General features: G+C 35.1%; 1 protein-coding gene across 4 annotated transcripts in view; it reads left to right on the top strand.

The window, feature by feature from the left end:
* LOC120533985 (metabotropic glutamate receptor 8) overlaps positions 1 to 26,989 on the top strand; it is a 1,059,754-nt gene that overhangs the window by 1,005,944 nt on the left and 26,821 nt on the right. For 3 of the 4 annotated variants that reach the window (XM_039761168.1, XM_039761170.1, XM_039761169.1), the window contains exons 10-11: positions 3,951 to 4,197; positions 4,658 to 4,726. In XM_039761168.1, the coding sequence (XP_039617102.1) occupies positions 3,951 to 4,197; positions 4,658 to 4,726 (316 nt within the window). The remainder of the gene's footprint in view (positions 1 to 3,950; positions 4,198 to 4,657; positions 4,727 to 26,989) is intronic. The other variant, XM_039761171.1, reaches the window with a different exon arrangement.

The raw sequence follows: 26,989 nt of genomic DNA, 5'->3' as shown, positions 1-26,989 counted from the left end.
AATATACATGCTGGAAGTACTGAACTGAACAATGCATTGTCGTTTCAGACAATAAAGTGTAGGAAAAATTAATACCTTGATTCAATATGCCAGTAAATATGATATGCAGTATAGTATATCATATTACAGTGAAGCACTTTGAGATGGCTTTGATTTTTGAATGTACATACAAACAAAATGAATCAATTTTAATATCATTAACACTGTGAGAGAACATATGAGATTTAAAAAAAATAATTAGTCCTCTAAATTATATTTTATATTGGAAATGTAAACTAATTTTCCCACAATAAATGGATACTGTCCTATATGTAATTTTATAAACTTTATAATAGGAACTACTGTAAAACTAAACTGTGCTTTGTTTAAAAGTATTGAGAGATTCTGATTTTGTTTTTGCTTAGTTTTGTTGCCAGTATAAATAGATGTTGTAATTTCACGTGCCCTACAAAATATTTTTCAGAACTGCAACACCTTACTTTAATCATATAGCTATTTTTCTTCTTATGGTATAATGTTTTACACTATATTACAAATACCAAAATAATCTTTAATTGCAGTGTCACTTGCTTATTTAAGTGTTTGAATACCTGGTGTAGCTGAGATGCTCATGTAAGACTAATCATGTGTTATGTGTCTTTTTTTTTTTTTTTGCTTGTTCGTGCTGCACCTTTGCCTGGTGAGAAAACACAAAGCAGTTTTTCTGACAACTTTTCGTTATGCATTTTGTCAGCCTCACCTAGTGCTATTTTTTTCCATTTTGTAACAGCATTACTTTGTGTATGAGAAACATAATAAAATGAGGCAATAATAAAATATTATTTTATTATCTCAATTTCTAATTTAGATTGGCAGGTTGGCATTATGTTTAGCAGAAATATCATAGCATCGGAAACCTGATTTCAGTTTCAGGTTGTGTGTCCACATTTGTTTACTCTACATATTATATTATTTCCTCATACATCCCAAAGACTGGTAACTCTAACCTGGCCTTGTTTGCCTTTGCCTGTGATGGAAAAAACAGATTTCAAAAATTTAAAGGATGCTGAAGTCATCCAGACAGTGTACAGTAGCCATCAAGAAGACTAATATGCTGTTAGGTTATATATCATGAGGCATAATGTACAAGTCAAGGAAGGTGATGCATGAATTATATAACACACTGGTAGTTCTCACCTGGAGTAAAGTGTTAAGTCTTGGTCTTACAAAAAGCCATAGCAGCCCTAGACAAAGTCCAGAGAAGAGCAACTAGGTCAATTCTGGAATTGTAAAGTATGAGCTATGAGGAAAGATTAAAGGAGTGGAGCCTTTTCAGTTTAAGCAAGTGGAGATTAAGAGATGGCTTGATTGAAGTATTTATAATTATGAAAGGAATTACTACAATGGATCCCAGTTATTACTTTAACATAAAATCTGCAGCAAGAACACAGGGAAATTATGCCATCGTGGATGCCAGGACCGGAAGAGAAGTTTGAAGATGGCGCCAGAACCGGAAGTGACACCTTTCGGGGCTCCAGAACTGGAAGTGACGTCTTCTGTGGTGCCAGAGCCAGAAGTGATGTCTTTGCAGAGAAATCAGGGAGATTTTCCCGCATCTGGTCTGCAGAGGAAACAGAGGAAAGTTTAGTGCACCCCACCACCCCACCACCCCCTGGCCTGGAGTGGAATTACCTTCTTTCAGTCCATTCAGCTCTTCTTATTCGTACGTGTGTGACGATATATATATATATATAAATGACAGATAGTGACAGATAGGGGGTGCTATCGTCCCCTTGAACTATCAGACTAGACGCCAGACACCAGGTAAACGTCCAATAAATGACTTTATTCCAATAATAAAGTGCACAAAGCACACTCCACAATACACATAAGTATCACAATACAATAGCAATAACAAATCCTCCACTCTCCCAGATGCGTTGCCAACCTGCCACCCAGCTCAGCTCAACACTGGGATCTCCCACAGTCTTTTATATAGTTCATGACCCAGGTCAGATCAAAACTCCTTTTCTTCAACCTGAAAGCACGTCATTCCTCTGTCCAGGTGACTAGAACGCACTTATATATATAAGTTTTGTTTTATGTTTTTTTTTAAACATAAAAAACCATAGACACATGGAATAAATTACCAAACAGTGTGGTGCTAAGGAAGTGTTTGGGTACCTTATCACTTTAGACAATCTAGATGAATAGGATGGACTCATTTATTGGACTAAATGGCCTGTTCTCATCACAACTTTCAGTATTCACAAGATTTACCACATGGGCATAAAACCCATTTTTGAACCTTGTAGTCTGTGTTTTCATACAACCTTAGACTAGACTACAAAGGTATAAACAGTGTTTGTCTCGGGTGATTTGCTTGGAATCCTTTAAATGCAATGATTTTAAGTGATAAAGATTCCATGGGAGAATTAATTTATTAAGAGCTGATGTGGTCTGAAAGTTTATTGATTAAAGCATAGTAGGATTAGAGATACAGTAGATGAAACCATTCCTATGATGCCTTATTTATGAATAATAATTATATCGGACTTAATATATTTTTCATCATATTATGTTTTGTTATTTTTGCTTCTGCTCCCAAAGTCCCCAACTATGTTATGAAAATATTTCTAGTTAAGCTTTAAAAAAAATGAGAAAAGCTAATTCACCCTGAATAGTATTTTTAACCTAAAATCTCTGAATTTAATGCTAAACAGTGAACACAAAAAAACTATTGTAATACCTTAAATTAAGGATTACCAGATACATTATATTTTTCAACAATTTATGCGTATATTAACATGTTAACATTTTATTATACGTATATGGAACTTGTTCATAATTGACTAAAACTCATATTAATCTCAAAAAGTAACAAATCATAAAGTGCATAAATCTAATTTTATAAATATACATTTTTTTAATACATCTTTAAAGGCTTGAAGATGAAAGAAGATATGCATAATTTTGCCGGGGTATCTTATGTTGTTGCAGAATTTATTTAAAGTATTATTTATCAGACTAGAGCTTATTATTTGAGTTTTGAAAAAGCTATATATATTTTAATTAGCTCTCCTCAGCTTCTCATACCCCATGTTGCAATGTACAGTGTCCGCTTTAATCTGTGAGATGTTGTAATTTACAGAGAATGATTAGAACTGACTTTTGCTATGTCAACATCCCTTAAACATCGGGCAACATGCAGTATTACTAAAATGATACAGATGCTTGATTTATTTTATTGATGGTGAAAAGAAATCAACAGTCTTAGTATGCAGGTATCTATGACTCCACCTTACTGTTTGTCTAGGGGAAATAGACACATTTTTTTCCAATGAACATGTCTTTTTACATTGTGCTTTGCTATAAATTTTTGATGGACAAATGTGTCCAAATTTAGCCAATGGAGCAGACAGAATGCAGCATAAAATCTAGCTCAGACGCTGTTATGAATGCTGATCTGAATACAAGGAATGTCTCTTTTGGTTTTTTTTTTTTTAATGAATGTGCTTGATGGTGCCAAAAAGAATGACTGTCAATTGGTTGACATAACCTAAATGTACATAGAAATGAAGTGTGGACTACTAATTGGAAAAGTTATTGTCAACTACCATATAAATTGTTCCATACTTTTGTTCCTTATAGATTGAGTTATTCGATTGTTTAACTTTCCTTTAAGTTAGAAATATCATCCCTAGCATATTACACTATAATAAAAACTGCAAAAACACACACTGTTACTCTTAAATATGTATGAAGTATCCAAAGAGATGATATGCCATCTTTGCATCAGTATAATCACATAGAGAGCAAAAAAGAACGCTGACCAAATATTTAAAAAATTCAAGTGTCCAGTTAATGAGGTATGTTTCTATGGTGTATACGTTTATTTTGTTAATAACCATCTTGTTTCATTTTCATGGAATTATAGACTGACTAAAATAAGCTGCATTTTTGTCTTCCAGATGTATATTCAAACAACAACCCTTACAATCTCTATGAGCCTAAGTGCATCAGTTTCTCTGGGCATGCTGTACTTACCCAAGGTTTACATCATCATCTTGCACCCAGAGCAGAATGTGCAGAAGCGCAAGCGCAGCTTCAAGGCTGTTGTGACAGCAGCCACTATGTCCAGCAAGCTGACACAAAAAGGAAATGACAGGCCAAATGGAGAGGTCAAAACTGAGCTCTGTGAAAGCCTTGAAACCAACAGTAAGTATAATGCTTTTGAAGCTCTTTACACAGCCAGTGTGTTACTTAAGCTTCCTCTTAAAATAGGTAGCTGTTTATTACATGAGATTTATTATGTCATGTTAATTTATGTAAAGTACTATTAGTGCTGCACTTAAACATATAGAAAATAAACACATTCTCCTACCATTTCCATAAAGGAATATAAAGATATTTAGTTTTTACTATACACAGTAAATTTTCACATTCAACAAAGAATCACCTCCATATTTTTTTATTAATCTTTGAGATATATATAACTACCAAGTTACCAACATATCCATTTGTGCATTTTTAACTAAGCATACTGTGTTTTACGGTGTTGACTGCAATGTGAACTTCCTGGATCAAGAGGCTTAGTTAAAGGATGAACATTATTTCGTTTTACCTACAATTAATACACATCTTTTACTTTATTTGTTCATTTATTTATTTTATTTAGGGGATCAAGAGTGGGTTTCCTTATCGAAATATGAATGCATAGAGAGGGCAACGATGTCAGAAGCTGCCGGTACGAATTTCCTTGCATTTCCCTAATACGATATGCACACTGAATGTCATGAAAATGTTCGTACCTTACTGCGACACCTGGAATTGCTGGGATAACCCTAGCACTCCACAATATATATATATATATAGAGAGAGAGAGACATCCAGTAAATATCTAGCATGGTTGGAATAAATCATGAGCTTCCGAGAAAAGTATATCGGAGAATAGTATAAAATACTGAAACTTACCCAAATCTTACTATATCAGACAGAATACAATATGATTGACAAGATATTCAATGGGTACAAGAAATGAAGGCTAAGCTAGCTGTCTGCCAAGTAAGCTTGCAACAATTTGCCTTAATTTATTGGATTGGTCTTTGTAATGTTCAGTTATTATGTTTTTGTCAATTGTTTAGTGATCAGTTTTTGCATGTATTTTTCTAGCATTCCAAACTGCCAGGTTTATTAAACAGAAGATAGCATATGTTTGTTTTTTCTATCTGCACACTGTTTTTTATAAAACAAATGCATTATAAGCCATTATTTAAAAGACTGTCCGATCAAGTAATGTATATGCTGACATTTACTAAAATTACTTATAAAAACACATTCTATCTTAAAATTAACATTTCAAAGTTGAAATATAGAAATAATATCTAATTGAATATTGGTAACATGAAAAAATGTTTTTTTGTTATATTGAATGTGATGTGCTGAAATGGAGGTGTTATTTTTTACCGATCCAGTATGACATGAGATATTTATTGACTTTAATCTTCTAACAATAAAAAGCTGAACTGCATTGTTAGGCTATTGTTTCTATAAACCAAATGGAAATAATAATGATGAATTTCTCTCTGCGTTGCATATTTGTATTGACTGATTGGGGAACACTGAACTGTTTGTACATGGCCTTCATATAAGTAGGGAATGATTGTTTTAAATCATGGATTTAAGCTCAAGCCATAGTGGTCAACAGTAACTGCATATACAGATTTTTATTCAAATAAGACTTTTTAAAGTGTCTGGCAAATACCTTGTATTGAATTTGTTGTTTAATTAAATTCCATTTTTCAATGAACCTATTTTATTTTAGAAGATTTCAGGAAATGCAGTATTTATGTAGTTTATATTGTTTTCCATAGTTATTTAACTATTAAACTATTTCACATCAATACATTTTGCTCCCTAATTTGTATCTGGAATTTTAAAATGGTTTTTAACCTCTATCACACCAAATCAAAATAATTATTTGCCCTATTGTCCTCTGCAACTTCATTACAACTTTACTCAATATAAAGCTGGCAGCTCAAGACCCTAATTACAGTTGAGTGCCAGCCTGCCTAAAGCAGATCAATGGCAGAAATTTCTGATTAACCTTACATCGTCCTTGGATCAAATTTGACTCTGCTTTGTGTTTGAAAAACTGTAAAGCAGTTCTGGATGAATTTGGAGACTTTTTCTACATTTCCTCTAATTAAAGAGCAGAAAAAAAAAAAAAAGTGAAACATCCCCTAATTTGTACACCTTTTAAAAATCTTTACCTTGACATGTCTTTCAGGTCAGTTTTGACCAACTTGTCTTTAATCAGTTTTCCACTGTGTTTAGGGTGGTTTGTTTGTTCATAACCTATAAAACCATCCTGAAAGAAGGCTAGCCTTACAAGTGAAGTGCCCTTCCAAATGTCAGTTTTTTGTACAGTTGCTTTACCTTTTATTCACCTGTGGTAAATTCAGTTGATTGGACATGATTTGGAAAGGCACACACCTGTCTATATAAGGTCCCACAGTTGACAGTTCATGTCAGAGCACAAACCAAGCATGAAGTCAAAGGAATTGTCTGTAGATCTCCGAGACAGGACTGTCTCGAGGCACAAATCTGGGGAAGGTTACAGAAATATTTCTGCTGCTTTGAAGGTCCCAATGAGCACAGTGGCCTCCATCATCCGTAAGTGGAAGAAGTTCGAAACCACCAGGACTCTTCCTAGAGCTGGCTGGCCATCTAAACTGAGCGATCAGGGGAGAAGGGCCTTAGTCAGGGAGGTGACCAAGAACCCGATGGTCACTCTGTCAGAGCTCCAGGGGTCCTCTGTAGAGAGAGGAGAACCTTCCAGAAGGACAGCCATCTCTGCAGCAATCCACCAATCAGGCCTGTATGGTAGAGTGGCTAGACGGAAGCCACTCCTTAGTAAAAGGCACATGGCACCCCGCCTGGAATTTGCCAAAAGGTACCTGAAGGACTCTCAGACCATGAGAAACAAAATTCTCTAGTCTGATGAGACAAAAATTGAACTCTTTGGTGTAAATGCCAGGCGTCACGTTTGGATGAAACCAGGCACCACTCATCACCAGGTCAATACCATCCCTACAGTGAAGCATGGTGGTGGCAGCATCATGCTGTGGGGATGTTTTTCAGCGGCAGGAACTGGGAGACTAGTCAGGATAAAGGGAAAGATGACTGCAGCAATGTACAGAGACATCCTGGATGAAAACCTGCTGCAGAGCGCTCTTGACTTCAGACTGGGGCGACGGTTCATCTTTCAGCAGGACAATGACCCTAAGCACACAGCCAAGATGTCAAAGGAGTGGCTTCAGGACAACTCTGTGAATGTCCTTGAGTGGCCCAGCCAGAGCCCAGACTTAAATCCGATTGAACATCTCTGGAGAGATCTTAAAATGGCTGTGCACCGACGCTTCCCATCCAGCCTGATGGAGCTTGAGAGGTGCTGCAAAGAGGAATGGGCGAAACTGGCCAAGGATAGGTGTGCCAAGCTTGTGGCATCATAATCAAAAAGACTTGAGGCTGTAATTGCTGCCAAAGGTGCATCGACAAAGTATTGAGCAAAGGCTGTGAATACTTATGTACATGTGATTTCTCAGTTTTTTTTATTTTTAATAAATTTGCAAAAACCTCAAGTAAACTTTTTTCACATTGTCATTATGGGGTGTTATGTGTGGAATTCTGAGGAAAAAATGAATTTAATCCATTTTGGAATAAGGCTGTAACATAACAAAATGTGGAAAAAGTGATGCACTGTGAATACTTTCTGGATGCACTGTATATAAGATTCTGTAACTAATAGTGTAAGGGGTGTGGAGAGAACACTGCAGACCATGTCAACTATCATAACAAGCATAGCTACTGAGAGATTTGGTGTTGAGAAGAGGAGGGGAGCCAGGGAACCTTAAATTAAGAACAGGATAGCAGCTTTAATTCTTGACATCATAGTAAAATTAATAAGAAAACAGTAAAAAGAGAACAATATGGAGCAGAGGGCAGCTTTGGCAGAGCTTAGGCTAATGCTCTGGAAAGAGCTCCTACCCCTGCATAGAGCTGAGTGACACAGAGGCAGTGGCAGGAGATGTCTAGGAAGTGAGCTGCATTTAAATCTAATTCATTTGGATTCACTAGACAGCTGATAAGTACATTTGTAACATCTTCAGCAACTATACCAAAGCCTAGGCTCATCTCTGGATGTACAAGTTCTGTGATCCTGTTTGCCATGATAAGGAACCACTGTGTCAGAGCCTGGGACCAGATGGATCCTGTAGAGGCTTTAAAAGGTGGTAGGATGGGTAAGAACACAAATAAAGCCAACCAATTGCAGGTTGCTTGTGTTGAACAGTCAAAGATGAGCTCCATCTTTACATAGCAGTCATGGAAACACTGCCCGAGATGCCCGTGAAAAGCATGGGTAAATACTTGCAGCACAGTATCAGCAATGCTGCTTTCATTAAGAAAACCTACATAGAACTAGAGGGATAATTGAAAAGTGTTAACAGGATTGGTCTCACAGGAGAATTTAAACCATGGTTTCACTCCCATTACTCTTTAATGAGTTGTCAACCTCTATCTTTATAGATTTAAAGAGTCAGACAAATATTTAAGGAGGTAAATAGGGCTACCTAGGAGCTTTAACAGGTTCACCCTTTTTGGAAATGTGCAAACCAAGATGATTGTGGACTTCAAAATCTAACACGCACAGGAAGTACTGCAATATATGGTGTCAACCAACCCTAAATATACTAAAGCAAGGATAACAGACTGGCAGGAAATGGAAAGCAAAGGCTACCGCTGAGCTGCCAGAGGCATGATTGCACCAAGGAGATCTAGTAGGGATGAGGCCTAAAGAAATAGCCTTTGCTACCCTATGCTATGAAACAGACCAAGATAAGGAGCAGCATCTAGTCCAGGACAAGGTGAAGGGAGTCGGCGACAAACACAGGACCTTCAGGGCAGTCAGTATGAGATAACAAGGCATTTGGACAAAGCGGGAACAAGCTGAGGAGAGCAAGCTCACATGGACTTTCTCCATCTATCAAACTTGAAAATGTCCAAAACAGCAAAGCAAAGGGTCCCTAGAACACATCTTGAGCAGCTGTCCAAAAGTTCTATGTTCAACAGTGTCTTTCATTTGTACGTTTGGTTGGAAATGTTTATTTCTCAAACAGACGTTTTAAATATACTAATATATATCAAAAACAAGGTATTGATTTCAAATTGGTCATTTGTCTAATGTTATGAAAATTGAGAAGCACGCTAAATTCAGGGTTATATATTGCCAATTTATGTTAAGTATTATATAGATAGGATTTATTGTGGTTTCAAAGGAAGTAGTGCTCTTTGGGTAAGTGTGCATCCCTTCCATCCCTGCTAAGATAGGTTTTTACTCTTTTTCAATCTTGTGCTAGAGTGAATCGGGGCAGAAAAATGATGGATGGATAAATAAGTCTTGTTAAAATACTGTTAAAATAATTCATAATTTTTACATTGGCATTAATGTAGAACTCAGGAACAAAATAGGTTTTGCTGATCATTAACTCAGGAGCATTAAGCACAATGTAGGAAACAACCCTGAACATGACTCCAGTCTATTCCATGGCATGTTCCCCATAACTCTGCAAAATCATGCTTTCTTTAATGCAGCAAAAACACACACATTCGCACATCATAGCTCCGTAATAGTCACAAAACTGATTATTTCAATTATATGTTGCAGGAACAGAGCCTATCCCTGCAGCACTGGCCACAAGTTAGAGATCTAGTGCAGACAGAGAGCCAGCTCACTACATCTACATGGAGTGAACTTAGAGGTGCCTATTAATATAAATAATAATGATATTATTATTGTTGTTGTTATTATTATTATCATTATTATTATTATCATTATTAAATGAATATACAGTACATATTTTTAGCATGTGTGAGCATAATTGCAATACCTTAAGTAAAACCCATATTAACATGAAGTGAGTGCACAAACTTTTAACAGACAGTAACCCTATACTGGGCTGTATCCACAAAGTAGCTGCACAGCAATAATGTAAGCCACTACAAGGAACAATTGAGATTTTGTGATAGGTCTGATATTCCTATAGGTCCAACTGTAAATGGATTATAAAATGGTTGGAACACTGGATGTAAAACAGTAGAAAACAATATGCATCGATTATGATTAGCTGGTGAGATACAGGTGTTCAGAGGAATTTTATAGTGATGGCAAATGACCAGGAGATCTGTGTTGTATAGTAGTTAATTACTATATTTAAGTACCAAGTGATTGTAATATGACTTATGCTCAGAAAGAAGGTAGCTTGAATTATTTTAAGATTGCCAGAATTTTTTGAGAATATATATATATATATATATATATATATATATATATATATATATATATATATATATATATATATATATACAGTATATATAGAACATGGAGTGATCCTGCATTTAGTTATGCTTTTTATACTTAAGTACATGCAATATGAAATACTGTTAAAAATAGCCCTTCAGTACAATACAATACACTTTATTTTGGAATAGCCCAAAATCACACAAGGAGTGCAACGATGGGCTTTAACAGGCCCTGCTTTTTGACAGCACCCCAGCCTTGACTCTCTAAGTAGTCAAGGAAAAACTCCCCCAAAAAAAAAACGTTGTAGGAAAAAAAAAATGGAAAAAATCTTAGAAAAGGCAATTTGAAGAGAGACACCTTTCCCCTTCAGTAATTGCTCATGGGCAAATTTTTGTTTTACTTAATTCATCTTCCAGAAAGATGTTGTGAAAGTTAATTTTTACTAATAAATATGATTTTCACAAATTGATTATATATTGATTATAGTGAATGACTTCTGTCCTTGTTAACTGTTAGCTTTTGCTTTTAGCACTATAAGGTTAAAAACATGGATCAGGTGCTTGGAAGGCAGAAGCTGTGCAATTGGCATCTTACATTGGTAGGGCAAGATTAAATCATTTAACAAAAGTACACAATATGGCTATGGCCATGCAAAGATGAACAAAATATGGCAGTGGTCACTGCAAAACAAAACACAAGAATAATGATGAAATTAAAAACCAATCTGGATCCAAAAATTTCAAAACCAAGATAAAGGTGGCAAGTAAGATTAATTACAGCATCCAAACTAAAAAAGGAATTCTTGCTAAGTATTGCTGTTACAGAACAGGGTAAACAATAAAGCTAAACCAGCAAGTAACTCATTCAAAAATATAAATTGGTCACTGAATAAAATACTTGTACCTGCAGCATCTTTCCAGGGGTGAAATTCATACTGGGCACCTACTGGCTATTAATTTTTCCTGTCTATCCATTTTCCTAACATGCTTAGTTTTGCACAGGTCATAGAAAGCTAGAGCCTATTTTTAAAACATCATGCACAAGTCACACATAAAATCAGAGCATACCAACTTTTATTATAAGGTGGGTATTCATCACAAGTTGAGGGCGAGAATCATAGTTGACATTGTAAAGAAAGCAGTAAGACCATTCTTTTAAAACTGGAACTATGAACACAACTAAAAACAAGTTAAAAACAGTCAACAGCCAAAAGAGAAAATCAATAAAATGAGAGCAGAAGAGAAGGCATCTTTCTTGTGTGATTTTTTATAAATAGAAAATGACATCCAAGGGAAATGTAGCTTTGTGGCATACAGTAGGCAGGAAGAGTGCTTCCAAAGAACAAAGGCAGGTTTTTCTTCATTTCAGAATAAGTATACCATATGTTATAAAGACATAACTGCAATAATTAAAACAATGAACTATACTTTCCAGTTAAATATATGATCCCAACAGATGAAAAAAAAATATTTGAATGCTTTCAGATTACAAGTCAACCGTGTATACATGTAACCACAGTATATAACTGGAGAGCAGTATAAGGTTACATTAATTCAAGATGGGTTTTAACATATCAGCAATACTGCTGCAACCTGATAAGCAGAATCACTCCTCGTTCGGAAACTGTTTGAAGTAAAAAGTTAATGACAGATTGAATGCGTATTCATTACATACATTAACAAAGCCATCTTTCTCTAAAGATATTCATTTTTTATATAAAGTTGTGGAATACACCCTGTAGTGATCAGTTTGTAGGGAACACATTATCTCATATGCGCACCTTATGAACACTGAACAGTAAAAATTAGGTTAGAGGAATGAAGGATACTACAGTATTTTAAATCATGTTGTATAAGATTATAGTTCAATTTCATAAGTCTGCCTTAATATTTTGATATATTCTAAGTTTGTACGTAAATGTACCAAGAATTCCAGCTACTTGTTTATTCTTCAGCTAAGCATACACTGGAGAGGCCTGTTTGTGCTTTGAACCAGGTGGTTAGTTGGGGGGTAGTCGTTTATGCGTGGAAGAGAGGCAAGAGGCCAGGATATATATATACTGTATGTATATATATATATATATATTAGTGGTGGGCAACGATTAAAATTTTTAATCGCGATTAATCACAGACAATCACAACAATTACATTGTTATGCGCAAAATTCAATAATGAACTCAAAAGTACTGTATTGCGTGTATTTGGTTTGCAAACACTTTAAACAAATAAGGTGCTTTTTAACAGCAGTATTCCCTTTACATACTAGCAGTTAAAATACTCTTTGTAAATCTCAACATTATTGTAATCAAATCAAATATAAAGCCAAAGCTATTTGCCACTGCCAGGGCATTAACATTTTTCCTAGTTTGTTATAGAAAAACAAGTTACCCTCAGAGTCCAGTGCCACGATCATAGTATTATAACAGGCACCTTCCGAGTAACAGCAAGTTAACATTTCTAAATCTGTTTTCTTTTTTATCTGAACAGGTACTGGCAGAAACATTTTATTTCATCAGGGAGCAGCATAAACTTAGTTTTCTGAAAAGCTCACAAAGTAATGGTTTCAAACATAAATCAACAAAAAAAGTCTGTTGCTGCCTGTTTTGCTCGCTGTCGGTGCCTGTTTGCAGTTTGTGGCAGCAGTGGCTGTGCAGGGGGCAGCTCAATGGCCAGCAGGAATGCATGGTGGGCTGGCTGTCTTTGTTAAACAAGTTCGTGGGGGTGGCCGTTGCAGTATGGTTTGTACCTCCTGTAAGTGTCTGTTCTCCCAGGCGAATGTTGCCATTGGTGCATCAGCTACATGAAAGTGTTCAGCACCATATTCAGCTGATGACGTTACCTCACTTTCATTTTGGATCTACATCTCCAGATCACTTGCATCAAAATCGGAGTCCAACAAATCAGAGTCCGATTCAGCGATAATACGAAAAAAAGTCATGTACAGATTATTTTGCTTTGAGCACTCATTTTGGTATCTCTCCATATGCTATTTTAGAAGCTGTTTGCTCTTCACTATTCGTGCACATGCAGGGAATCGAGGTCAAATCAACAAAGCTAACTTTCCTTCTAGCAGAAGCGTATCGAAAAGCCCTGTAACAAGAATATCACTGATCTCTATCGATCACTAGCGAGACTGAGGCTTTCAAAATAATAATAACAAAAAATGCATTTATGCGCGATAAAATAATTGTTGCCATTAATTAATTGATACATATATACATACATATACACATACACAGAGAAACAAAGAGAAAAGTGTTTCCAAAGAGGCAAAGAGGTAGCATTTTTGCAGTTTTCCACTGATTTACTTGTGTGTGTTCTTACCTTGTGTATGTATTTTGCAAAGTAAACACATTTGTTATACTGTTGGCCTCCATTATGTATATCTTAATTACAGTAGATAGTCAAAATAGTTGAAGCTAGCAGCCTTTAAAAATAGTTGCACAAAACCTAGGCTATAAACTCCTGTGACAGGTTTTGTTCTCCTTGAAGGAGCAATTCTTCCATTCGAGGGCTTTGCAATTCCACCCAACAGGCTGAAGATCTATAACAGTCCTACTGTCAGTTCTCCACCCCTCAACCTTTGCTGTGACTTTATAGCCCAACACATATAAAAGTTGTAAGTGTCAACTCAGAGGCTGATATACTCCTTTAATAGCACTAACCAAAATAATATTAGAGAAACACACATGGTTCATGCATGACTAAAGTAACCGAGATGCCTCAAGCAAAATGAAAGGGAAGTCAAATCCCAACATTTTACAATTTATGCTTTACTAGATTTGTCGTTTAAGAAATCTTGACATACCATTCTTAATCAAAATAAAGTTCATACAATAAATACAATATGCCTCTTGCAGTTACTGTATATAACTGTATATTAATAGTTGCAAGTATGTCATACAGATAACTTTTCTCCAGAGTAGCCTCTGATGTCACTGCCATTAGACAATGATCTGGATTTAAAACATAAACTCATAAAAAAATAATGCCAAATACATTAAAATAATAAATTGCTAATGACAACAGTAGAACAAAACAGTTTCTAAAACGAGGTATTCTAATTTGTGCATCATGCTTGTCAGGATAAGTTGAATTTACTGCAAAAGAGCAGAAACTGGGAAATCAGGAGTTTTCTTCAGAAGATATTGTTGATAATAAACAAAATGCCCACTACATCCAACAATACTGTATACATCCAATAATTCTGAACATGTTCTAAGTACAGTTAATCACAGAATCTGGACTAGTAGTTTGTGGGAACTGTATATGAGAAATCACTGACTTTTAATTATATACCAGAACAGGGAGAATGTATTAGCATACAAAATGATAATCCTGACCTGTATTTAACAGACCTTAAATGATGCAGAATCAAATATTGACCAAATATAGCTTAAAATTAGCTTCATTTATTGATAGCCATACTCTTTGACTAACCTGAGATTAAATATGCTTATATTGTCTGCAAAATATGTATAATGAGGTAATTGATTTACAGTAATTAAAATATCACATGTTGTAGCCTAAATGTCTTTAAAATTGCAAGCAAATTGGTTGACACCAGGTACTAAAGATTATGGTAGACAGTTAAAACAGCTGGTCTAAAACCAAGAGCACACTGAAATGAAAACAATCAACAGAGTGTAAAGTATTCTGCCCAGGATCATGTATACTGTAATTCCAGCTAAATTGGAATTGGAAATGTAGCACTTCAGATATGTTTTAAGATCTTTTGTATTGTGTCATTCCATTTGGCAAATGATGTTTGGAATTTAACCAATCGTAGCAGCAATTCATGAGCACAATATCTTCTAAAATGAGAAATAAATGGTAGATTTCTATTAAGGTAATATGGCAGAAAAACATGTCATGTAAATTACAGAGAAAGTAAAATTTTGCTTAATGGCATAAATATGATAAAATTCATGTTTTATCACCCGATTTCTTTTATAACCTTTAAAAATAGGCAGATCTATAATAAAAACCAGCTATGATTCCAAGGATAGCTGAAAGTAGCCAGATAATGTGACAGACAAAAATTAATGAGTTTTGCTGTGCTACAATTCGTGTAAGCTCTTGTGTAAGATAAATTATTGCTTGACTTAAAGAAGTATGGCACACGTGTCTAGATAAGAACCACTTAGCTCTAAATTTTCCAGGGTGTCCATCAAATAATGCATTATGTCTGTTAAAAAGATGTCATTTCTGGACATCTTTGGGTTCAAAAGGAAAACCCAAGGTACATTTTCTGATATAAAAGAGTTTCTTTAGGCATCTAACATTGTTTTCTCAAAGTCTAATAGAACAAGTGCAATGAAAATCTCTTTGTCAGAAACAGGATCAGACTCAATTACAGCAAGAGGTATTATAACCTCAGGATCTCAATCAATAGTTTTTCTATCATACTGGCCTGACAAGACAGCTGCTTTTATATTCTTAACACCTGGAGGGAAGTCATGAAGCTGAATCTGCTCTAGAACACCTTGTTTGTCTAAGATTTAGTCTGTTGGCACTTTTAGAGGATAGATTTGTTTGGTCGGTGAAAATGTCAGCTAACTTTATTGAGAGGAAGAAAGTTAGGAGGGTTTAAAGTTTTCCAGGGAAACAATGCACATATATTTTGTTTTTGTATTCAAAATACGGACTTACTGCTGTTATAATTATCAGGCTTGAATTAGACTGAATGGGTCCAAAGAATGGATCTAAAGATATGCAACAGATTGGTTTTATTTCTCAGATGACAATTCCAGTCTAAAGACATAATGCAAGTGAGTCCAGCTAATTGGCAAAGCTTTCTGTACAGTTGTGTATACCTGATGTTTGGGAGAAAATTGTTTCAGCAAAATATTATTTACCACTTTCATAATACTTCACTTATTTTATACATCACTGCCTAACAACTAGCTATGTTTTCTATTTGATTTGATTTTAGAATAAAGAATTTAGCTTTTTTAACAGTATACTTCAAATAATTGCTTTTTATTTATAAAGTGTAGTTTCAAATCCTGTAAATGCCCATGTGTTTAGGGGCACATCAAACACTTAGGTCACACCTGGGAGAAAGCAGACAGTTTGGTTACGTTGATCTAACAAGTATAAAAATACAAAATGATAATGCTGACCTGTATTTAACAGACCTTAAATAATGCAGAATCTAATATTGACCAAATATAATTTAACTTTAGCTTAATTTGTCGATAGCTGCACTATTTGACTAACCTGAAATTATATATGCTTTTTTGACAGTATAATTCGAATAATTGCTTTTAAATTATAAAGTGTCTATTTCAAATCCAGTAAATGCCCATGTGTTTAGGGGCACAACAAACATTTACGTTACACCTACGAAAAAACAGACAATTTGGTTATGTCGATCTTACAAGTACTGTATACAAGTGGGGAAGATGCCCTTTATGTTTTTAGAAGTCTGGCCTAGCCAATTGTGTGAAATACCTGCTTTTAAGAAGTACAGCCTCTTGGTTCTGAAATTGTTCATGAGATCAACAAAACACAGAAACTGAAATTAAATCTAAACAGATACTAGTGTCAGAGTCGGATTGAGACCCTAAATATTGATGTGAATTTTAAGATTCTGGCAGCTCACTTAACATAACAGCTCCATACAATAAGTGGATTGATTTGTGCATCATGACACAGCTGACATGCACAATGACAGACTCAAACAACCAAGTACGATAACGAGAACTCATGCCTTCACTGTAATATAAATTCCCACAATAAATTCTATGTCTTCAAAACGAGCAAAACAACCAAAGCATTAAAAATACAAAAACAAACAAAAGATGACATCTGTTTTTGTAAATCCATTAGGCTCATGCAGCTTCCGTTGCAGACACTATGACATAATGCAAATCTGTAAATCTCAGTAAATGTATAGCACTTGTAATAACATGACAAAAAAAAAAATCTGTCTTACCTTTAAACTGTCAAAACTCGTAATAGTTCACTTATTTCTGCAAGCAGGTTGATGACACGGCCTGCTTGGAGAGTCAAATCAGTTAAGACATAAAAGGCTCCAGACAATCCCATGACAACATACTGCTCAGTCTATTTTTTAACTTCAGACTGACTGGCAGGGTCAAAATGAATTTGTAGGTGAGCCCAATTACATAATATGTGTCAGTGAATAAGTTTTCTTTGGGTAGAGTGCGGTAACAACACAAAATGCAGTTTCTGCATGTACAACTTTTATATATATGATGAAGTTTTTGTCCGCTCTCCATTTGCTTTACAATACTTGTATAAATAGTTTGAACCATCTACCTGTAAATTATTCATTTGTCTAACACACCACCTTTTCTCATTTTTGATCCTTTTTTTATCCCCTTGTTAGAAGCAGAGTAATTTCAAATTTGAAAACAGAGTGTTAGGTTAGTCCTAAAAAGCTGGGTACAGAAAAGAAGCATTTTGTGGAGTCATCTACATTGCATAAATATACAGTATGTTTCATTACAAAACTACCTTAACTGTTCTCAGTTTGGCTTGTAACTATGTAGGTGTTATATAATATTATTTTGTATAATATATTGTAACAACAATTGTCAGTGGCCCAGCAGAAAAGTCCCATCGATGGCCAATCCGAGTCTGCTAGTATTAAAAACTAAAACGTTAATGAAATGAAACTAAACACAAATTTAAAATAAAATGCAATGTAAAAAATTAACCTAAAATAAATATGGTTTGTACAAACACTCTGCAGTTCACACAGTTTTCTCCTCCCAGGACACAACTGCACAGACACAGACCTTGGGCACCACGGATAGATAGATAGATAGATAGATAGATAGATAGATAGATAGATAGATAGATAGATAGATAGATAGATAGATAGATAGATACTTTATTAATCCCAAGGGGAAATTCACTAGCATCCCCTAACTTTGAGTTGGTATAGGCATGTTAAAAATAGCCAAATTAATTGATATGTTGTGTGTTTTGAAAAACTCCGACAAAGATCCTATTTTTCAATTTATATTTTTTCTAACAAAACTATATTCACATTCACATATTCACATGATAGGCCACTGCCACACCCTCTGCACATGATCCCTCTGCAACTTTAATAAATATAGCAAGGTAGAGAAGACATAGTGTTGTTAGTGTGCAAATGCTGCATAAAGCAAAATATGTTGCAGCCATAAAATTGAAAGGACTCTGATTTTTATGCTGACTTTCCACATAAAAGTAGATGTTAAATAGTTAGAAAGTAATAGGTAGACTTTATTATTCCAGTGGGAAATACAGTATGTTTGCAGCAGGAAAGTACAAAAGCATAATTCATTGTTACACAGATTCAATAAAATAAACAAAGATTCAACTGACAACCAGTGTTACATATATAAACACTCAAGATTAGTACAAAGAAGAAGAATTACTTTTAATAGCTGTGGTGGATGCCTGGGACCCTTGCTTGGCTGGGACACCCCTGTGATGGAAGGATTGGGGGAGAGGCAATACCTCCCCCAGAACACATAAAGGGCAACCCACTTGGATTGCATCAGGGCCACAGGCTGGGAGCTTGGAAGCTCAACCCTGTTGGGGCCCATGGCCACCACTATGTGGTGCCTGGACAGTCCCGAAACCTTGGACTGCAGCACTTCACCCACACCCAGAAGTGTTGCCGGAAGAGAATCAGAGTGCACCTGGAGCACTTCAGGGTGCACTATAAAGGAGGCCACTTCACTCCGTTCAAGGAGCCAGAGTCAGGAGGTGGTGGACAAAGCTGGAATAGAAAGGAGTCAAGGCAGTAGAAAAGAGACAGAGAAAGAAAGAATGAAGAAGAGAATGGACTGAGCATTGTTGTGCTGTTTAATTGTGTTCTGTGCTCTGAAGTGGGGAGCTGGGAAATAGAGCTGCCCCACGAGGAAATAAATTGTGTGCTGATTTTTGAGTTCACTGACAAAAGCGCGATAGACATATGCGCCCCGACAAAACCGCGCCGGACAAATGAGCGCCGACAAACCCGCTAACTGGTTTTCGACAAATGCGCTACGACAAAATTGCCGCGACAAAATCATGAAGACGCCAAGAGAGTGGGACGCGTACGTGCACTTTATGTACACATTATGGCATGCTGCGAACAAATAACTCAGTTGAGGGTTGGCATAATGCATCGTATACAAAGCAGAACTACCAGCAGTCAGGTAGCCAGCAAGTCTAAATACGCTCAACTATCAAGACGTCTTGCTGCAATTCTTCCTACATATGCAGGGAGTTATCTTAAGGACTATCTGCGAGCCGTGGTGATGGCATGCCGCGTCTCATAATATTGACTTCTAAAATAAACATTATTATATATCCATTAAACTAGTAATTCATATTTAATGAAACTTTCGCGATTTTGTCAGCGCGATTTTGACGGCACGTTTTAATCGGCGCTATTTTGTTGGCGCTCATATGTCTATCGTGCAAATGTCGGGTCACAGATTTTTGGACTTGTGTCCCTCTGCCTGTCTGTGTTCGAGTTTGGGGAACTGTACATCCCCATGGCTTTCACACAATACACAAAGTCATAAGTTAGAATGTATCATTTAGCAGTATTCCTACAAGAAATAGAATCCAAAATCCTTACAGCTCTAGGAATAAATAAGCTTTTCAATATGTTGCTTTTTACCCACGGAATCCTAAATCTGCAGCCTGACGGCAACAGCTAGAATTTAGAGAAAAAAGAATGGCAACACTCTGAGAGAATTTAGTTGATCTTTCTAACCTGATTGTAATACAGTTCAGTGACAATCATCCATCCATCCATTTTCCAACCTGCTGAATCAGAACACAGGATGACGGGGGTCTGCTGGAGCCAATCTCAGCCAACACAGGGCACAAGGCAGGAACCAATCCCGCACACGGTGCCAACCCACCACAGGACAATTATTTTACTATAATTTTCACAATGTTGTTAAGATGGTTTATAATCGTAATGCTGAGGTTGCCAAACCAACATATAAAAGGAAATGTAAAAACAGATTCAATAAAGGACTTATAAAACAGTGTTATTATGGATTTTTCCACTTTAAAAGAGTTGTGTTTCCTAAGAAAGAAAAGCTGTGACTGCCCCTGAAAAATTTGTTCTGTGTTAAAGCCTATTATCAATGATTTTTTCATTTTTTTCAAATTTAAAATAAATAAATAAATTGTTGATAATAGGCTGACCTTCGACCTCAACACAGAACAAATTGTACCTAGATATTTGATATGTTCTACCATCTCCACTGAGAACTACAACCATATCTTTTGTCTTAGAATTATTTAGCTGTAAAAATGAATGATCACACCATTGTACCAATTCTTCAACAACTGTTCCATGGGTGTTTTCCATATCTTGTAAAAGACTCACAATAACAGAGTTGTCTGCAAATTTCTGAATATGTCTGTCCTTGTGTGTACTCCTGCAGTCATTTGAATATATAAGTTAAATAAAAGACGTGGTAAAGAGTAACCTTGGGGGCCACCAATAGATACATTTAAGCTATCAGAAGAGCTGCCATCAACACTCATTCTTTGTGATCTGTTTGTTAAAAATTCCCAAAATCCACCCCACTAAGTTAGGTTCCAAACAGAATTGATCAATCATTTTGTCAACTAAAATGTTCGGCTTGATTGTAAAATAAGAGATGAGAAGAAATCTATAAACAGCAATCTTGCATGTTTTTTAATCCTTCCAAGTGCTCATACAGTAAATTCAGAAGTGCTGCTGTGAATCATATTGTAATTCTTTTTTCAGATGCTTTCTGAATAACATCAACATATTTGTGTATATTTAAAAAAAGCTATATGCATTCACCATGAACTTTTCCTTATATACCTACAGTTGATTTCTTCCTTTCTACTAGGACCAGAAACCTGTAAGCTAATCTGTCATGTCATACAATCACAAAACAGAATGATAACACAGTAAAAAGGTGCATTGCATTTTCTGTCTGCTTGAAAAAACATTTTGGAAAGCAGTTATATCATTTTTTTAAGGGTTAACAATCTATGTATTTGATATACAATTGAATCAATACACAATACACAATTGAATAAATAAAGGTTATGTATTGCTAAATTCTCAACAATTAAATAAAGAGTGCCTAACAATAAAACCAAAGTGACATTTAAATCACAGTGGCTCTGATGATGACTGAATTTTAATATCCTTGTCCAGGAAAATTAGTTTTACTCTCATTTTATAGTTCAATTAATTTGGGCCATAGTGTATAGTAAAACAGTGATATTATTAATTAAGTTTTTTTTTAATTAAAATTATTATGTAAATTGAAACAGTACATAAAATGCATTACATACTTCACAGAAAATGTATTTTAAAAATACTTACCTTAACTGAAATAGTGCATGAAAAAGTTAAATACTGTATACTTAAGTACATTTTTCACATGTCAGACTACACGCATGTAACAATTGGAATCCCAAATTAATAAACCAAAGAAACCATACTTTTTAGGTGCAAGCGAAGTCATTAAAAATATTGCATTATTAATTCAACAATTTATGAATGCATCAAGTCACCAGTATTTTAGAAGGTATTGGTGGATCAGATGTAAAAAGGTACAAATCACTGCATTAGAAAAAATATGTATGTTAATCTTTTACACTCTAACACACCTCTGTCATAACCTAACAAATCAATCTACCATTGAAAATAAAATGCTATGTCTGAATGAGACAAATCTGTTTTCAAATGTTTAGCTAGAGGTTGAAAACAAAACTCAAATCTAAAAAGTAATCCTAAGTCAATTCTTGAAATTCTTTGTTTTATTTGGGCTCAAGAAATTCTTTTGTGATTTATTTCACAACAATATTCATCTAACTGCTGGAACTGACGGGGCATCCTTCATATTGCCATACAGTTCATTCCTGTAGCCGACATTATAGCCAACAGCAGTGCCACCTGCAGAATGTTGAGCCATCCTGTGAATTATAAGGCAGTCTGCATTTTGTGACAAAAGTGAATGCAGTGTACAACAATCAATATTTTCAACAAGCTAAACCAATAAAAAAAAAACTCAGAAAAAAAAGATTTTGAAATTGATTTTAAATTTAGCAGGGACAACAGGTTCTTGCTGTGATCCTTAAAATATCATTTAAAATAACCTTTTGTGAAAAGAAAAAATTAAAGAGCTATGAGTAACACATTGCAATAGGTCTTCTCAATACAGGGAAGTGAAATAGTTTTTTTTGTATGGTGCACAGCAGAATGTTAATTTAGCTTTATATCTAAGGTGGATAATGCAGATGATTAATAGTGCTTTTAATCCAAGAATTAAAAGACCGTTGTCAAATATAGTCCCTAAGCTGCAAGTGGGTTCAGCAAAACTAAAGTAAATTATTAGAAAGTTTCTTCATTAGGAAAATTCTCTTTGATTTATGTCATCATCTGAATCTTAAGTACAGTAAATACAAAATGGGGGAATAGTAGTTTAATTTCATAAATATTAAAAGATGGATGTCAGTAGCAAAAGTTCAAGTTGTTTTCTAGTCATTTTTCCTAATGCTAATAAACAATAACAATATCAGATGATAATAATAATAATAATAATAATAATAATAATAATAATAATAAATAGTATCAGAATCAACAATAAACCCTGCAGGACAACATAATTAACATTCAGGGAATAAAAAAAGGCAAACTACAAGCAGGCATTTGCATGCATTGAAAGAAACACAGAAGAAGTAAACTTAAACTTCTTACCAGCACTGACTCATTGTCTGCATCATTCACACTGCTTAGACAATCAAATGGTGGTGTAAAGTTTGTAATAAACTGCATTTATATGTATAATGAGTATAACATTCCATATTAGCATATTATTGTTCATTATTGTTTGTATGATGTGAGCATAATCCAAACTGAAATCTGTTGCAAAATTGTTTATAGATGCAAGCATTTTTATGATTTTTGAGGGAACATTTACATTTGAAAGTGTTTAGTAATTCATAAAGACATTGGAATAAAGGATCATCAATTGCCAATAGGAAAGAACAAGGAATATTGCTGTTCTGTAAGGCAGTATTAAGTATACTAAATATGGCCTTATTAAGTCATGATTTAGTTTTTGTCAATCTTTTTTTAAATAAATAAATGTAATTGTTTCTTCTAATGTTATGAGGAAATACACCTGATATGTTACTGATAAAGTTAGATGTTGCTCTATATAAAATTTGCAGATTATTCCTTTTTATTCACTCATTTGAAATTTAATTACAAGTCTGTTATGACAATGTCAAATATTAAGAACTGTGCAGGATAGGACTTATTAGTTGTTTTGTCTGCTTTTGAAAAGGACTTTTATTTTGGCAATTGAAAGGTTGAATACCATGCCTTAGTATGAAGTATATCCATATAAGATAATACATCCAGCCAATGTTACTTTGATTGTATCAAACTGTTCTTTTATATTTGAAGCTCATGTTTGAAATAAAGTAGTCAATTGGAATTTTCTCCAGACTCTTGTTAATTTCTGTTGTGAGTGTTGCCCTGCATCGAGTTACTTACCTGAGACACAACAAACAATCAAGCAGAAAAGTAAAACATTTAGTACTAGCTGTGTCACCCATGTAAAATGGGTGAAAATTTAAGTGATCAACTTGGACCAAATGTCCTTTATTTGATACAAGTTATAATAATACCCTCCTGATCCCTTTCCCTTGTTAACAGCCTTTTCCTCTTCAGATAGCGGCACCTGTTTTTCACTGCTTTATCTTGCCGTTGTTCATTGAACTGATCATACTTAAAGTGTTTTTGTGGGAAAATCTGATGGTGTTTGATACTGCATTAGCCTGGTTTAGAGACTCTAGCCTAGTTTTGTTGGAGTTTTGGTTTCCCAAAGTGCATGTCAATTTATCGTTATTGTCACTCATCCAGTTATCAGTCCATTAGCATTACGGCTTTAAATGTCATTCAAGTGGTCTGAGCACATGCAAGAAAGCTATTGCCATGCTGCTGTTGCTAGAGTATACCATCGGACACCAGAATGAGGTCATAAGACTACCTTTCTTATATTTAGTCCCTGATTTGGTATTTTAATTATCATTTTTGATTGTTTTAACCTTCTTCTACATGTTTTGACTATTTTTAAAATTTTCTTCCTAAACCTAGCAACTGACGGAGTGGTGGCCCTGAGGCAAGGGATTTGCACTGGTAATCAGAAGGTTGCCGGTTCAAATCCTATAAACACCAAAAGTCACTCTACTACGTTGGGCCCTTGAGCAAGTCCCTTAACCTGCAATTGCTCCATCCTGGGTATGACGTTAATCTTCACCCAGCCCTGCATGTAGGCCCTCCAAGCTATGGGTAAAAACCTGGGGTTTGGTGGCAGAATTGGCACTCCAGCCACCAGAAATAACCTCACACTGTTCCATTCCATCTGAGGTGGTGGTGCTGAGGTGTCATTACTGCACTCGGGTCTTAATCTGTCATGTCTGTATCAGCGTGTGCTCTCTCTCTCTCTAGCAACTGGACAGACACTCAGATAAACAGACATTTGTCCTTTTATTAATGACATATAACAAAGACATGGCGACATGATACACAGACACACACACAGATACTTGTTTTTTTGAGTGCTGAGTTTTGCGTTATTATTTGATTGATAAACACAGTACAGAAAGTCCTTAAATTGCATTGATTTCTCTTGATCTATCTAAAAGGACAGAAAATTATCTTCTATCATTAGTACAATAGCATAGATAATAACTCCTTCTGTTGTAATATGTAATAATATATGAAGGTAAAATTATTGGATATGGCCTCAAAAATAAAAAGAAAACTGTTTAGATCTCAAAGAAGAGGCTTCATTAAATAAAAATACATAATATAATGAAAATAAGCATATTTCAATAATAAAATATACACAGAAATTTGTCTCAACCTTTGTTTTACTATAATTGTATGCAATTAATGTAAATCAATTTTGCCTTCTATGTTTTTTTTTTATGAAGGTTATACTACTAGAGGCAGCTCAAAAATATAAACTTAAGTTTATTAGTTTATTCCAAGATCTAAAGCTTTCAATAAGTTGGGCCAGTTTGGACATATTGTTGATTCTGTGACACTAACACAAAATAAACTTCGATGGAGCTCAACCAGTTATTATGGAAAAGCAACAGAAAAATAAAATACATAAGTGGGGTAATATAAGCAGTCAGCCATGCATTTCTGTTGATATATCTTTGGTTAATTAAAAATATCTCCTACAATTAAGGTTTTTTTAATAAAAAACAACCTTTACTCAAAATGCACATTAGTTGCTCATAAAAGCCACACTTTTGTAAATTCAAACAATGCTCTCTAGTTTGGTTACTTTACCTGCAACCTTGGAAAATAACAAGACACTTTTGACTAGTAATGCTATTTGTAATGAAACACCTCATCTAAATATTGAACAGTACATACCAAGTACATCTGTGCTTTCACAAAGCATAGTATTAAAAGGGACTTACTGAATGTTCATTCAATAATCCACTGAGAGAGGAAATCCATAATTAGGAATTTAGTTAAAAGAATGCTGAGCTGGCAAGCCTTGTGTGGTAGATGGAAACGTCAGCGGAAGCGGAGATTGCAAATACTGCACTGCACCTTTTTCAGTTTTTAAGATTTGGCATTGTGAAGGTGTTAATACAGTCTGGTGAAGTTTAACTGAATGCTTTGAATTTTGCTTTACTTTTGCATACTTATTTATTTCATTTAATTGAACATCTGGATTTATGTAAATTCAGAGGACTTGTGATGACAAAGTCATCGTCTCGTCTCTCTTTTTATGTATAAACAGCCCAAATATAGCCAAGTAGTACACCATAAGGCAGAATAATACAAAACAAAATCACTAAAAAGTTAGTGTTATTGTTATAAAGGTAGCATGGTGGTGCAGGGAGTTGCATTGCTGCCTTACAGATGTAGTGTCCTGAGTTTGAAGAAAAGAAGATGAGGTTGCAGTACCAGCAATGCAGGGAGGCAAATGTGCAGCAGCAGTGTTGCCTAGAAACAACCAGCAGCTGTCATTGCCTAGTAACAGTAATAATGATGGCCAGCTGTGAATAAGGGTATGGTTAGCAGGCCTTCTTTTTGATTTAACAAGTAGAGAAAAAGCAGAGATAAGTAACAGGCCTGGTTAAAGCTGCTGTTTACTATCTATGGAAATGAAGTGAAGTCTTTAACAAGGACATCACCACACTGGAAATGTTTTTGTTTTTTTCAGCAAGTACACCACATTGACAGAGGTGAAGCTGCAACTTGTTTAATGGCTGTAGATAGATATGAAGCCCCAAACTTTAATAAATTTCTTTGGAGAAAATCATCCAAAATTTAAGTAATACAGCAAAACCTTCTCTTTGTTATTTGAACCACAAGAAGCCTAGTAGATTTGTATTTTATAAGAAAGATAATTGTGTAACTAAAGTTAGCGTATTGCTACTGTTTTTTGTCATTTGTAAATAATTGTAGTTTGTGTAGCATAGCAGTTTAGTTGTTACTTTTGGAGTGGTAGTCAATAGCCCACTGAATGGCAAGTAATGCACAAGCTGTGGACTAGAGTTTGCAGAAATTCCAATATTTCAGTCTTGAAAAGAACGGGGGTCAGAAGATAAAACAGGAAAGTAAACCAATGGCAAAAATGTGGTTAAG

This window comes from Polypterus senegalus, chromosome 8, assembly GCF_016835505.1.
Source record: "Polypterus senegalus isolate Bchr_013 chromosome 8, ASM1683550v1, whole genome shotgun sequence".
Lineage (NCBI taxonomy): Eukaryota > Metazoa > Chordata > Cladistia > Polypteriformes > Polypteridae > Polypterus > Polypterus senegalus.
The sequence above is the reverse complement of the archived record's forward strand: the minus strand, read 5'-3'. Positions and strand labels throughout refer to the sequence as shown.